The sequence below is a fragment of the Betta splendens genome, chromosome 4 (assembly GCF_900634795.4).
Source record: "Betta splendens chromosome 4, fBetSpl5.4, whole genome shotgun sequence".
Lineage (NCBI taxonomy): Eukaryota > Metazoa > Chordata > Actinopteri > Anabantiformes > Osphronemidae > Betta > Betta splendens.
The window spans coordinates 20087123-20102989 of NC_040884.2; the positions used below are offsets into that span (position 1 = coordinate 20087123).

The following is a 15867-nucleotide window of genomic DNA, read 5'->3' on the forward strand; positions in this document are numbered from 1 at the left end:
AGCAACCAATAACCCTAATAAAACATATATACAGCATTATATATAATAGAGCCTTTTCAGGGTTTTTGTTTCAAATAGAGGCTACATAGTAGTAATAGGTCGACAACGAGTTTTTATCACGTTAACAGCCTTGCTAGTGAAGCTGCGAAGTGTTTATTCTGGTTATATAAGTTGGACTTTGTTGTTGGGTGTGTAGTCAAATTTCTCCGTCCTGCCTCGTCATCGCGATGGTTCAACTATCGCGATACGTGTCATTGAATACAAGGAGATCTCGCGAGCGGTTTGGTTTGTGGGCCTCTCCGAGAAGGTGTGCTTCATGGCGGTTACGGAGACTGCGGTAAATAAATTCCTCGATTAACGTACATATTCTTTTTTAAGCTCTCGTGGCTGTTTTGTAAGTAATTTAGAATTTGTGGTAGAAATGATCTGTGCGTATTAACCACCAAATATACAGTAAATCTTACTGGGGAAAATGCGGCTTGCTTGGCGCGTCATAATAATGAATCTTCAACTCTAGCTAACATTAGCTGGCTCATTGCTAGCAGCAAACGTAACGTTCTCGTCAGAAAATATGAGCCAGATTCGCTAATAGTGGAGTATTTTGTAATAAGTATGCGTTTATGTTATGGACGTGTAATAAATCGTGTTCGCAATCGACGTAGTTCGGCTCTCTTGGTCGACGGTTAGCGTTAGCTCGTTATTGCTAATTTACCTAGCGCTGGCTAGCGCATGGAGACATAAAGGACATGGTTAGCATTCATCCACTTAGCCGCATTCGCTGACAAAAACGGACTGGCTATGTTTACGCTGAAATGTAAATTAATTCCAGCTGCCTGTCTTCTCTTTTTGCTAGTCTGAAGGCATTTTTTATTTCCTCTAGAATTTGTTGAGTTGTTAAAGCTTCCCCGTCAGTCTTCTTCCCCTTGGGGGCTTTCCTGTGTCAATCTGGTGGACCTCGCGATTAGAGGGTTGCGTAGGTAAGAAGTTTATTCGGTTCCACCTGGTCTAAATCCGGGTGAATGTCCTATAAATGCTGGCATTTCAATGATCAATTGTGCTGTTTGGGACGATGTTACAGAATGAACTGATTACAATGCAGTTTTTCTTTAGGAAATGTAGTCATAAGTGATCATGCTGTACAGGCAGGTGTATGTATTACTTACATGCTTTGTTCTGTTTTTGATAAATTGCTGTTTCTGAATTGCAGGGAGGTGAAGCTCTGACGATGGAGAATGGACAGGGCACAGGCTCCAAGCTTGGCCTGCCGCCTCTTACCCCAGAGCAGCAGGAGGCACTTCAGAGGGTATGGGAAACAACCAAGATTATTAACCTATTCTATTGATAGTGTAATTACTTCTGTATGTTAATATGAAAATAAGTTACACAACTGTATGTTTGTATAAAATGTGTGTTCATATATATATGGAATTTTATTGTAATTCTTATTGTAATTCTTATTGAAGGCAAAGAAGTATGCCATGGAACAAAGCATTAAGAGTGTGTTGGTGAAGCAGACCATTGCCCATCAGCAACAGCAGCTCACCAACCTGCAGGTGAGATGTCTGGGAGAAAATTATCATCTTAATGTGTCTGTAATCTGTGACTCTTGATTCTATACTTACTATCTTCCTATACTTTAGAAATACAGACATCTGTTGTTTCAGAAGTCTGTCTTGGTTAAGCTTTTTTGGAAGCCATACTCCGTACTATGCCCGTGCTGTGAAAAAGACCACGTGTGCCCTTGCTTTTGCCTCTGCTCTTTTTCAGGTGGAGAAGATCTGTGGAAGGAATTGGTTATGATGTTTAATACTTTGCAGTTTTAAAGGGAGCTTGTTTATGTTTATTTGTGTGTCGTGATTAGTAATATAGATAAGGGAGGCATCTTTCCCTGCTGATGTTTATTTAAAGAGAGGTCTTTTAATATAGTGTTAGTTAAACGATTTTGTTTATTTAGCAGAGCAGTAACCATTTAAAAAAGCAACGCTAAGGGATATCTAACCTACTTTTCAGCACTTTTTTCATCTTTACTGTCTTTCAGATGGCAGCAGTGACAATGGGCTTTGGAGATCCTCTCTCACCTTTACAATCGGTCAATAGATTATTAAATTCTTTTTCTGTGCGCATTCCCAATGGAAAAGGACTGTTACCCTTCTTTTACTTGTTGCGTTGGCAACTATCCCTGCCTTTTAACTAACCAAAGAATGCAACATGGCTTGCGTCTGTTGGTATACCTGCGTGATGACCGTAATCCATATGAGAATATCGCTATGTTGAAGCAATAAGTCACAGTGGGATCAATAGAGTATAACTGAATCTTCTTGGCAATTGAAAGGCTTAATAAAATGCTTATAGGTTCGAGAAAAGTCACGTCTTTTTGAAAAATATGCATTTGCTTGATTAAAAAAAATTGAAAGGTCTAGGCATGGGATAAAAGAGGGATAGCATCCCTTTAGTGGATCAAAATGAGAGAACTGCTGGAATAGGAATCTTTTTGGCCATCTCAAAGTCAAGTTTTTTTTTTCTGTCAGTGATTTCATGAGTTAGCCATATGTTTTATTTTGTTGGTAATAAAGAAGCAGACTGTCCTACACACAGCAACTCTGGGTGGGTAAACCATCCCTCCTAGTAGACTTGAGAAGAAAGTTTGAAATGCTTTCATCAAGACTGTGTTTGGATTTCATTTGAACCCCACGATTACTTTTGTTACCTTACTTGCATCCCTGGACTACAGGTCAGTTACTGAAGCCAAAATATTTGTGAGGGCTGTGCATGTCGATCACTTGAGTGTGTTTTCCTCCATATGTCTGTTCAGTAGCAACAGAATAGAGGCCATATGTTGCAAGTGGTAATCCATAGTTTATGCTATTCATTTACTTTAAAGGTTATGTTCATAGATTGCAGTATTATTACCCTAATTACCTGTCCAGACCCCCTATATTGAAATTGGCTTCTAAATATTTAAGGGGAAACAAGCACAGTATACAGTGCACATTTGTTATTTGTGTGTTTGTGTTTGTGTGTTTTTTGTCTTTATTTTTTTATTACTCTCTAATGCTTAACCTGTTGTTTTTTTTTCTGGTTGGCAGGTGGCAGCTCAGCGGCAGCGTGCTCTAGCCATCATGTGTCGGGTATATGTCGGCTCCATATACTATGAACTTGGTGAGGACACCATCAGGCAGGCCTTTGCCCCGTTCGGCCCAATCAAGAGTATAGACATGTCTTGGGATTCTGTTACAATGAAACACAAGGTCTGTATTCCTTTTTAAATATTGTGTAACATGAAAATTATATTTGTTCTTCCACTTGAAGTACAGTGTGTATGAATTCTCCTTTTCTTGACTCTTATGTTGACTCACTTTGCAGGGCTTTGCCTTTGTGGAATACGATGTTCCAGAGGCGGCTCAGTTGGCTCTGGAGCAGATGAACTCTGTCATGTTGGGGGGCCGAAACATTAAGGTATGTTGTCTGGTGACGATGTAACCATCTCTCAAATTTCTTAAGAACATATGGTCAAAGGGGAACAATTTTTGCAGTTATGTAAAACTCAATAACTCTTTATTTAATTGTGTATTGTAACAGTTGTTATATACAGATTTGAATTACTTTGCATTATTTTTATAGTAATGAATCCATAAATTATATACTTTTCATGTATAATGACTAAATTTACTCATGTCACTAATTTCTCTCTCTGCTTGTCTGTGTCTGTTGATTTTCAGGTGCGTGCTTGCGTGTGTTCAGTCTATTGTCTCTTTGTGTTGTATGTTGCTTCAATGATATCATCAAGACTGTTTTGGTAACAAGTTCCAGTAGGATGCCCAACGAACATGGTGCTGCTCTTCTTCCATGGTGTGCTGATGATGGGCTGCGCCTGGTTGGTGTTGCTCGGCCGCCCTATCTGTAGTACAGATCCATGTCCTGCTTCGTTATTTTAGATCATAGGGAGTTCAGTTGTTTTGCCAGGAAGATTAACTTGTCATAGAGTGCACAGCTGTGCCATTTTTTGCATTCCCCTACTGATGTGTTGTTACACTTGCAGCTCAGTTACAGTGTGTCTAAATCTGGTGTTTAGAAATGAAGCTTCCTGTACATGTTTTAATACAGATGTTGGTATTTGTAAGTGCATTTTCTATTGGAATTTAGTCAACATTTGGTACTATATAAGAGTTGTCCTTCTGTAACTTTTTTAAGAATGATAAATTATAATTTTAAAGTGACTTTGAGGTTCGTTTAGATGTTGTTCCTGAGCAAATAGACATCTTATGAGCACATGAAGTGAAGTTTTACATGGAGTCTAGGGGTAAATTTGTGTTTGTATAAAATCTAAGATAGTCATAGTCAAGCATATGGTATAGTGCCCCTTTTGTATATCAGAGTGTAAGATTGTTTCTTTAAGGAGATATTATAAGAGATATCCTCTGTTGAGCAGTATGAGGATGATAGTGAGGTGCAGCGCTTGTGAGAGGTAGGCTTTCACTGAACTTGGTGGCTGCTAGAATTTGGTACGGCAGGGAGTTGTAGGGTTTTACTGCGAATACGTTCCTAACTGGTACTATAGCCCTTACTCAGTAGTCCTGGTGGTATGATCTGTGCTATAGGTTGGGCGGCCAAGTAACATCGGTCAGGCGCAACCCATCATTGACCAGTTGGCAGAGGAGGCACGCGCTTTTAACCGGATTTACGTGGCATCGGTCCACCCTGACCTGTCAGATGATGACATCAAGAGTGTGTTTGAGGCCTTCGGAAGGATCAAGTCTTGCACATTAGCCAGAGACCCCACCACAGGGCGACACAGAGGCTTTGGCTTCATTGGTGAGCTGGGGAGCCCTCATTCGCTCGTGCTCTTGTGTTACAATTGCAGAGCTAATGAATATTATTTTATCCCCTTTCAGAATATGAAAAGCCTCAGTCAGCCCTGGATGCTGTGTCTTCTATGAACCTCTTTGACCTGGGGGGTCAGTATCTACGGGTGGGCAAAGCAGTGACTCCACCCATGCCCCTACTGACCCCCACAACCCCTGGTGGTCTGCCACCAGCTGCAGCTGTGGCTGCAGCGGCAGCCACTGCTAAGATAACAGCCCAGGCAAGTATGAATCCCTTCCAAAGGGATTTAATGGCCTTCCAGGTAAATATAACAAGATTTAGCTAGAATTAACACAAAAGCACAGATAAAATAGTCACAGAATAGTTTTGAGGTGATTGGAAGAAAGTTTATGGACGTTGAATTAAAAACAGTTCAATAGCTGCCCTGACATAATTTAAGTCTTGAAATATGAGACATGCTGGGCTTATTATATTTTAGTTGAGTTTATGTTTAAACATGAACAATATCTGTGCACATGCTTATAGCGTATAGTTCATTATATTGTAAGAAATAGCTGCAAGAAAAGTAATGGCACTATTTGCTACATCCTGATCTACACAAAACTCAAACGCCAGCGAACAGCAAATTTCTAAACTGATGAAACACTGTTATGACCCTTTATAAAAATATGTAACCTTAAAGTAAGTGATGTAAAAAAGGAATCTAACCAGAAATACAAATAGGTGTAGTTGGTGTCCTGTTTATGCCTCACTAATTAGAGAACTCAGAAGACCAAGAGAGGTCAAGAGCTGTTGCATACAATTGCAAGAGGTTAGCGTAATCTCAAAATTTAGACATTTGTCCGTTCTGTTGTCTACAAATGAAGGCAGTTTGTTACTGCATCAACTCACCATAGATGTGGGCAGCCAGCCAGTATTATTCCAAAGGCGCCGTGCCGAATGCTCAAAAAGGTAAAAACAGAACAGCTCAACGTAAAGCATTCATTTGTGCTAATAATATATTTTAGTCAACCAAGCTAGAAAACTTAGGGAACAGATCTAAGAGTTAAACTATTATTTCCAATGTCGCTGGTAATCATGTGTTTGAGGCATCACATGTTTTGTCAACACAGAAAAACTGCTGCAATAGTGTCGTTCTTTTTCTTGCAGTTGTAAGTTTCTCCCATGTACTGAATGGGTCTGTCAGTTAGGATGCTTTTAATCAGCATGCAAGCAGCTTGCTTATTTATTTTCTTGTAAAATGTTTTATGACTTAAATGTTTTCACATCTGGTGTATTTAAACCTGCTAATATTATTCCATAGTAAGTGTAGAACTGTATTGATTAAGTACTGCGGGTCCAGGGCAGGTCTAGCTCACTCTGTTGTTTTGTGTGATTGTTGACTGTGTTGCCTTGTGTTGTGCTCTGTGTGTTTCCCTTGCCTAATGTCTTCGGGCCCCCCCTCTCTTAAGGAGGCTGTAGCTGGTGCGTCAGTCTTAGGAGCGTTAGCTGCGCCCCAGCTTCTTGGTCAGCAAATGGGTTTACCTCAGGCTGTTATGGCTGCCCAAGCACCAGGGGTCATCACAGGTGTGTACAAGGACAAGAGCTTTGTGCTCTTATCGTTAGCTTTAAACCCAATGTATTTGATCTTGCTTTGCAATACTAGTAAGGGGGTTATGAAAGAAATAAACAGACTAATAAACTCTCCCCTCTAAAGGTGTGACTCCAGTGCGTCCTCCCATACCAGTGCTTCCCCAGGTTGGCCTTGTGAACCCTGTCCTCGCATCACCTCCTGTCCTGTCTAACCAAGCTGGAGGATCCAACCAGCAAGAGAAAAAAGAGGAGAAAGAAGAGATGCTTCAGGATGGTACAGGGCAGGAGATGTTGAGTGACCAAGAGCACATGAGCATCTCGGGCAGCAGTGCAAGACATATGGTGATGCAGAAACTACTAAGAAAATCAGAGGTAGGTTTGTGGAAATGAAGGGGTCCAAAAAATTTTTTAGGTTTTCATACAGACAGCACTTGATTTGTGTTTGTGGTCATTTTAAAAAAATTGCAAAAGAAATTCTAAATTGCAGGTTTCTTTGTTTGTTTATTTATTTTTAGTCAACGGTTATGGTGCTGAGAAATATGGTTGGACCAGAGGACATTGATGACGACCTGGAGGGTGAGGTGACGGAAGAGTGTGGCAAGTTCGGCTCCGTCAACAGAGTCATCATTTACCAGGAAAAACAAGGAGAGGAGGAGGATGCAGACATCATTGTTAAAATCTTTGTAGAGTTTTCCTTGGCCTCGGAGATGAACAAAGCTATCCAGGCTCTTAATGACCGCTGGTTTGGAGGTCGCAAGGTTGTTGCAGAGGTGTATGACCAAGATCGTTTTAACAGCAGTGACCTGTCTGCATAAAGTGTCTGAAATGGTTCACCAGCATCCTTCCCCATACCTGTTGCCCGAATTCAATTCAGCTACTCACTCACTGCAGCTAGAGATGACCTCTGAAACAGTTTTTATTTTCTTTTTTTAAATTGCTGTTGATATTAATGTTATTCAACCTCATTGGAGGATTATCGAAGTATTTCCATATGTCAGACTTTGCTTTGTGATTTGTGAAAACCCCCCCCCTTTTTTTTTTTTTTTTTTTTTTTTAGTGCAAAACTTTGTAATCCAAACTTGTAAAAATTGATTTTCCTGTTTGAGCTACTTTTTTTCTTGTTTCATAAAATTGCCTGGACATGTAAACCGTTTTGTTTTTTCAAATAAAGGTTATTGTTTGTCCACAAACCTTGTGATCCTTTTTAATTCTCTTGTAAAATAACCTAATTAAATATTCTTCTGCAGTGTGGATGGTCTAGTAGCCAATAGTTTAATAAAAGACTTTAAATATTCTGTGCAGAACATGAACTGGACAGGATATCGCGAACACATCAAGGGGATTATTTTTGTATTTATTTATTGTATGTAGTTGTTATTTTATGTCTAACTAGCAACTAAAGTAGATTACTATGTACTTAAGTTGAAATGATGGCGGAAAACATCTGTGTACTCAATTGAAAGGTGGCCACTTCATCTTTATGAAGTAATTGCTGAAGTAGGTTCAAGTTTTCGAATTTTTGCCATTCTTACTTTCGGTGCGAATTTAATTTCTTAGCAACAACTTAACGAGCGTTTGACAAAACCACTCCGTTACTTGCGTCGATTCGCCGGTAGGTGGCGCTGCAGCGTAACCTCTGCCACAGGGGGGAGCGAAGCGGCGGTGCTGTTGCTCCAACCTAGCCCAGCCCCCCACGACAAACCGGCCTGCCGCCGTTCGACAAGGGGAGGGAAGCGCGGTTGTTGCTAACTATTGCTCCTGGTGTCTTTTTTTTGTACCTGCGTCGTAGCACGGAGCAGTGACTGGGCATTCTCCTCGGGGCGCGCTGGGACTTTACTGCCGCGGAGAATTAAGCGGTTAAGCAGGTTTCGCGGTATTAGCGTCCGCTGACGGCGGTTGGCCACTGAGGTGTTGAGCCAGCTGCTAGCCGACGCTAGCTAACGGTAACTAGCCTGCTAACCGCACCGCCGGTGAGGACGAGCGCGTCCCTGCGCAACCACACTCGGGATAATCTCGGCCGAGTCGCTCCGTGGGACATTCCAGTTGATGCGATAGATGTGTATCAGCGGGCTGAGGCCAGTGGTCGTGTTTGCAGCCGCCACCCATGACTGGGACAGTCCAGCGGTTCTACGTAGCTGGTCCGTCGGCTGCTGCATGTTTTTCAGATAGCCACGGCACAGCGTCGGTGTGATGCAGGCGCGATGGTGGCGAGGTTGATGGCGGTTGTGCGGTGGTAGCAGCGAAACAAGCAAGCGTTTGACAGAAGCAAGAAGAAGGAAACAGCTTTGTTTATGTTAATAGTAACTCTGGGGTGGATGACGCTAGGACAACCCGGGCAGCCCCTCAACGCATCCGAGCGGACGCTGAGGATATCGCGAACACATCGAGGGGATTATTTTTGCCTCTAAGTGGATTTCGGCCTCCTGTTCGGCATCGTCGTGGGGACGTAATAAGTGTTGACACTGAGCGAGCCTACTTTTAAAGAAGCACCCTCTCTTCCAGCGACCCCCCCCCTCATATCGCCCTCCGATGCGGAGATTTCAGTAGCACCGGCAACCAAATCCCCCACGGCGGCCGGACATGCTGAAGTGTATCCCCCTGTGGCGCTGCAACCGCCACGTCGAGTCGGTGGACAAGCGGCATTGCAACTTGCAGACAGTCCCCGATGAGATCTTCCGCTACACTCGCAGCCTGGAAGAGCTTCTTCTAGATGCCAATCAACTCAAAGAGCTACCAAAGGTACGCAGGCCACGCCGCATTCATACTGTACGACGACGAACCTGCACAGTGGGTGTTGATTCACAGGTGAAACTCAAAGGTCACTCCTAGGTGACATATGGGAGTGATGTCACCCCTCAGGTGTTTTTTTTTTGTTCCCAGCACAGGTACCTCCTTCATTCTTTCCTGAAAACAGGTTTGGTCCTTTTCCCTGTAGAGCTCTAACGGCACCAGGCAGGAAAGTACCTAAGGTTTCGACCACGCATTGTAGAGTGCATTGGTTGTGTTTACTTTTAAGTAAATAACTGTGCTAGCTTTGGCTAAGAATGGCTAAATATTTTTATAAACCGGTACAAGTTAATGCCCTTTGCCCTTTTAACAGCAAACGGAGTTGGACCTGGTTGAAAGTACGCGTTTGCATGTCTGGTGGAGCCGCTGCTCTTTTCAGAGGAACCCAGGCCAAAACAGCTGGCTCGCACCATGTTGCCTGCAGTGATGGCATCAGTTGGATTGTGCATGCAGTGTGGGAAGGCATGCATGAAATGAGTTGCAACTAGGCCTCCATGAAACATGACAAAAGGTCGCTATGCATTGCCTAAGAGTTTATTTTAAGGTACGCCGGACAGTTGTTGGTTGACTTCCCTGTGGCTCTCTAGTTTTGATGTGTAAAACACTTGCTTCCCTTTTCAGTCTTTACAGTCAGCTGGGTGTATTTTTCATTAGCACAATGCACTGGGCTTAAGTGTGATGAAGCTGCAATATTAACAGACCCCTGCAGCCACTGGTACAGTCTCTGGCCAGTCTCTCTTTTAAAGGGACAAGTGGCACATTCACTAATGAAGGCTGTTTAACGACTCAAGGTCAGCAGAGGCTCAAGTGTTGACACAGGGCTGCCTGTTAACTCCTGGAATTGCAAACAGTGCAGCTTTTTGTTTGTCTCTTGCCCGTGGACACAAATGAATTCCAGGAGATGAATATGTCTAATATATTCAGTTTTGGTTATGTTTAAAGCACAAAAGACTTGGCCTACTTTGCTTAATGAGCCCTACCTACAGACACACAGAGTTTCCTCCACTTAGTTCAGATTTGTCAGATGTCCACAGTGTTTTGGGACAGATACAGCATTGTACTTTTATGCATCCAGCTCACCAACACAGTTGCTGTGTGTGTTGGGGGGGGAGTCAGTCTTCAACTAAGAGACATGACATAAATGAGTTCTGACAAAATGTGGCGTGTGATGGCGATGAATGCATAGCATGCAGACACAAAGCGTATGGGCCCTCTCTTGCCCTCAGAGCCAGTGGGGCTACAGTGAGGGAGCAGTGTGAAAGGTCAGGCTCACACATGGCTGACAACAAGGCCACTAAACGGACATTTAATAGCTTTACCACAAAGAACCCATGAATGAATAGGCATCCTAAATTTGTTGCATGATTCCGTGTTCCATTCCTGTCACTTTGCATTCAAGTCAGGGGTAAGTCTGTGGGCTGGCCTGTCAGTCTTTAGTTATTTTTAGATGTCAGGCTAATATTTTTGCTCATCACTTCATCCCACGTGTCCATGAATAAGGCCATCCATCATAACAAACAGCCTGGATGATGTTCCTGCTCCAACAAGTGCAAACAGTGTCAAAGACAGTTAATAGTTGGCTTTACAAATGACTTTAAAAGAGCAGTTCCACGTCCTAAAACATAGTCTCGAGCGTTCAAAGCAGCCTGATGGATTTATGGGTGCAGTAATCTTTAAAACACAGTGACATAATCAATACAACCAAATGTTTTAATCACGCCGGACAGGAAACTCTCACATTATTAAATCATCACTTGTGGCTGCATTTAGTGCTGCGCTGCAGGGGGTGGGCAGTCTGGATCGTTCTGCATGTAGGGGTTTAACTTAGTGAACAGATGGAGATTTAGACGTCCTGACCAGTTTCTTAAGTTTGCTGTGGATCACCCCCACTGCAGTATCCACCAATCATAGATTATTGTCCCTGGGGTAAAGACATTACATTGGAAAGGTTTTAGGTTGACAAGTTTTTTTTATATGCAACAGAGGCATAAAGTTTGATGTATCTCCGTGGAATTAGTTTCAAGTACCTGTTAAGTAGGCAGCTGGTCGTGCTTGTACGTCCTTAGCTCATAAAGCTGTGTTGTGGCTCTGTTTTATCATTATACACAAAGTAATCTCAGCTAGTCTTTAATGTTCATCTTCAAGGACCTAGGAGTTTTACCCGGAAGAGTCCTATGGCACTAAGCTGTAATGGAAAATGTCTTTTGCTTGATGATTGTTTGATATAAACTAATATTCACACTTGCCTATGCATTCTGTTCTGAACTGTGCAGATATGCACTAAAGTGATCCAAATGTCTTTCCACTGCTTTGAGGAACTGGGATCATGTTGAGGAAGAGAGAATAATCTTTTTAGCCGTTCTGAAGTCCCATGACAGGTTACAAAGAAGCCCATTCATCAGGCTGATTGCTCCCCTCATATCCAGTGTCATGGGTCTCGGTTCTTGTGTGCATTGCCCCGGACCAGGCTTACATTAAACCCTCAAGCATATCATGATTCGGATGAACATTTTTGAAAAAACTTGTAGTTTGATTACACCTGCTGAAAAGCGCAGTGAGATCTCCACCTGGCAGAGCCAGCTTGGCTGCTGGGGCAGTGTGAAGCGGCCCAACGGCGAGCTCTGACACGGCAGACTCCGTATATATGCTTGTTCTTGTTCTTCGTGGGTTTTTCATTGTTGACATAGGGAACGAATCCCTGGTGGGTGTGTCACCGCCCTTCTTTGCAAAACAGGTTTTTTGACTGGTTGCTCCCAGTGTTCCAACCTAACAGGATCTTATAGGTACAGTTGATATGTTACATTATCCATGTCTGGTGTGAGCATTTGTCATGAGCAGATGTACTAAAATCGTTGCATCCCATAACTGACTTGCTAGTAGCTGTGTGTGTATCACTGCTTTCATTTTTGATGCTGCAGAGACTACTGTAGGTCCAAGTAAAACCATGGAAATCAAAAGCTGCACGACTTTACTCCACTTTGGTTAATATAATACATGGGAGGAACTATGTGTGCATGACAAATAGGAAGGATGACTATGCAATCTTTGCAATCCTCAGATGTCACCAGCGTCCTCCCTCCGATTGTGCACTGAAAGAGCTGTAGCTAAAGGACAGATTAAGCCTTTACCCAGCTGTTTATAAGCCCCCCACCCCAACGGACCCCCAATTTCAACCCCTCTGCCCACAGATGATTGTGTCCAGTGTATACCTCCTCTGGGTTGTGCCGTTCTACCCGTAGTTCTGCCAGAATTAAAATGGAAGTGCTTTTCTCTAATGTATGTACAGCCATGGGTCAAGCATAGCACATTAGAAACGCCGACTCAGCTCTTGCTGGATTTGAATGAGGATGCTGCTAGAAATGATCTTCTACTGTATATAATATCAAATAAAGTGTGCGGGGAAAAATGCAGCTCAGCCAGTTCTTGAGTTTGGCTCTCTTTCCTAAGCTTCCAGTGAGCTCCGCCGGGGAGTCCTGGTTTGTGTCTCCCCAGTGAACGCTTGAAGTAGGCTAGGACAAAAGATAAATTACACCTGCCACCGGCGCCTCTGCAGTAAAACCACATCGGTCCCTCTTCTCACTTTTCTTTCCTGCTTTGGCAAGACATTGTGAAGCCAAACATGCTATTGTTCACAAAGTATAAATAAATGTAAAGTTACAACCACACGATCAGTTTGTGGTTGTAACTGACCCCACCCCCCACCCTGGCTGTAGAGGAGAATGCAAGTAGAGTTGTTTTTTTTATTTCAATTCCCTGCCCCCCATGGAGCTCAGAGACTAAAAGTGAAACAGATCCAGAGCTGGCAAGGTCATAAAGAAACAACAGTGTGAGAGATCTCAATTTCTTTTTGATGCAAGAGCACATTCAGCAGGTTTCTTTGTCTGAGCTGATGACCAGCTGGTCTCACATCCTGCCTGTCCCCTCCCCCTCAATGTGGTAGGACAGAGGGGCAATGGGGAGGCATGTGTTTATGTTTGCATGTAAGAGGCTGAGCACAAGAGTGTATTTCATCCCGGAGATGGATTAACAAGAGACGGAGGAAGATGCGGTGAGAGGGAGCTTTAGCACCTCTGCTGCAGGAAGTGATCTGTGAGCTGAGCTGGTCCTCAATCCATTGGGACTCTATTGTTCCAGAGCCATCCGCCCATTGAGTCACTCTGAAGTCTGAGTTTCTGGGCTGACGTGCAATGTCAGTTGGGACAGTAGTTGTAAAGGAAGTGTTAACATCCCACTGGACAAGGTGCACAAGTCCACCTGTAATTGTTTTCAACTGTGCGGTGGCCATGTGATTTGGACCTAGTACTAGTAGACCAGTGCTGCTGCGCGCCATCACTCTCCCATTCGCTGGCCTCAGTTGCCAGCCTCAAAGGTAAACAAAGAGGCAAAGCTCTGGTCAATAATTGATGGTGGCAGCAATGGCACCTGTTTGCGTTAGGGGAGAGTCTACCCTGTTGGAGAACTGTGACACATCTGTTGACTACGGGCATTAAGTAACTAACTTCAGTGTGTCTGGTGGCTTTGGCTTTTTTTTGGGTTGCGGTGCTGATTCTGGACCTTTTTGATGTAGTAAGAGCTCACGAGGGGTCCTCTCACTCACACAAATGGCTAATCTCCCAGGCTGCTGACAAAAACAAGCCACAAACAGATTCTGGCCTTGATCTGCTGGCCGCACACTGTGGCTGAAGGCTTCTATCACTATAGAACTGGATAGCCCTTACATGCCCAGCTGATTGCCTTTCTGTGCATTGGCTTTGGATGGACCAGTCACTCACGCTCACGTTTACGGTTTACAGTGAAAGGCAACTCAGATATTTAGAAAACGTTTAGAGACATGGAAATTCTAGTTCAACCAACTTGTTGTGTACCCAACAAAAGGCTTTACTGTCTGGGCTGCTCCCTGCATCATATTGCACACAAAGCCCTGTTTCTTTAAGTAGGGCAGCTCAGGCCCGTAGTCTTAATTCAGGTCAATGCGATTTGTTGATGCTTGTGTTTTTCTTGTTGATTCCGTTTGTTGGGAGCTTTTCTGCATGCAGGAAGTGTGAATAATCAGGAGACCTATGGAATGCCCTGTTTTGTTCAGAACACAATGTTTAGGGACCTCCGTGCATAAAAATACGAGGTTAAAGAAAAGTCAGCCTATGTTTTAATGTGGTTTACTCCAGTGCCCCCTCTCCTTTAAGTGTAACACTCTGTTTGGTTTCCTGCTCCTCCCTCTCTCTCGTCTACAGACACTTAGATGCGCACAATGCCTCTAACCGATTGTGTTTATGATAAGTGGTTTAAAGCACCTTGTTTCTCTGTAGTGCTACATGATGTGGCATCAGCTGATGCAGGAATGTTAAGCCTTAAAACAGAGAGGTCATGATAAAGGAGCAGAGTAATACGCTTAAAGCTATGACTGTTTACTACCATGTTGGCAATGTCTACACCACATAAATACTCTTCACTTGACTCACTGTCTCATTCCCTGCTACAGATTCCCTGATTGCAAGCATTTGGCTCCATTTGGGGAATACGTTTCTGCAGCCCAGCCGATTGTGACTGATTTAAAACTGCATTGTAGAAGTGTTTGTGAATACCAGAAATGTTCGTTCTCTATTGAGAACCGCTGTCTCCTCTTTTGTGCTGAACACAAACCATGAAAATAATAACGTGTCATAATCAACGATGATTATGACAAACCTGAACTTAATGTTGCCTGTTACATCATGGGGATGTCATAAATTAATTGGGTAATAAATTAGTTTTATTGCTTAGACATGCAGTAATTACTGACCTATAAAATACAAATATGTCCCTTTTTTGCAGCACTCTGTTTTTCCCTGGTCATTAAAGGCATCATCGACTGAATAATCATTCACCACTTATCTAAATTGCTGTCGTCTGCTTCTCTTCCTTATTGATCACACTATTGATTTTGCTTACCATTAGCTGGTATCACTGAATGCTATATAAACATGTCCACATTGTCAGCATATGGCAGGAACAGTGTAGTGTCATTATATCTGCAATACCAAAAAACAATTTCTGTTCATTTGAGTTGCCAGTTGCAATAAAAAATTGTTAAATATCAATAGATAATATTCCAATACAGTGTAAAATGAGCCAGCTGCTTTCCTGTAGCAATACTAAAGTCACAAACTCGTCTGCCTAGAATGAATTGTTTTGAATGCTACCATCTTTGTGTCTGTGCAGCTTGTTACCTACTCCCCTCAGTTACTCTGTTTACAACCTGAATCTATATTTTTTTGACATTTGTTTGTCACGTCTCTATTGCAGATGGCATTATTATTATCTAATCACGCGGCCCTAGTGTGAGGCATTATTCAGGCGCCCGCTGTAAGGGGTAAGGGAGCCCACCGTGTGGGTAAAGTCTTTAGTTCTGTTTTGGGATGTGAGGAATTTTACCATTACGTACCATGGTCATGGTTTGTTAATTGAGCCACTGAACAAACACAATATACTGAATGTGTGGGCTGTGCCACTCGACCAGTTCCAGTCCACTAATAGGGAGGTGATGATGGGTGTGTGTTTGCATGTTTCACGGAGAGAATAGACGCAAGAGGTCAATGAAAAGCTCAGCAGGGTTCAACAAAAACAGTACTCACACATTTGTGTGTTGTGTTGTGATTGTGTGAGGGACAAATGAAGCATTAATGGGTCTAAAGAAAGGGAAATGGT

The 15867-nt window shown here is 42.9% G+C and overlaps 2 protein-coding genes across 6 annotated transcripts in view; both read left to right on the forward strand.

Annotated features, from left to right (window-relative positions):
* Window positions 1–190: 190 nt before the first annotated feature.
* Window positions 191–7586, forward strand: LOC114854313 (poly(U)-binding-splicing factor PUF60-like). 5 transcript variants are annotated; one of them, XM_029148586.2, is made up of 12 exons: window positions 191–337; window positions 881–977; window positions 1208–1303; window positions 1464–1553; window positions 2039–2089; window positions 3087–3248; window positions 3364–3456; window positions 4599–4812; window positions 4893–5125; window positions 6276–6390; window positions 6521–6768; window positions 6912–7586. In XM_029148586.2, exons 3-12 carry the CDS (start codon window positions 1226–1228, stop codon window positions 7209–7211), a joined length of 1584 nt encoding a protein of 527 aa, XP_029004419.1. In that variant the 5' UTR covers window positions 191–337; window positions 881–977; window positions 1208–1225; the 3' UTR covers window positions 7212–7586. The 5 variants fall into 5 exon arrangements, with proteins under 5 accessions (XP_029004419.1, XP_029004418.1, XP_029004421.1 ...); XM_029148585.3 differs by lacking the exon at window positions 881–977 and having other exon boundaries at window positions 226–337; XM_029148587.3 differs by lacking the exon at window positions 881–977 and having other exon boundaries at window positions 228–337; window positions 4893–5083.
* A 454-nt stretch (window positions 7587–8040) lies between these two features.
* The window catches only part of scrib (scribble planar cell polarity protein), a 44833-nt gene continuing 37006 nt past the window's right edge, over window positions 8041–15867 (forward strand). Inside the window, 1 exon segment of the mRNA XM_055508394.1 lies at window positions 8041–9135. Within this exon segment, the coding sequence (XP_055364369.1) occupies window positions 8977–9135 (159 nt within the window). The 5' untranslated portion in view covers window positions 8041–8976.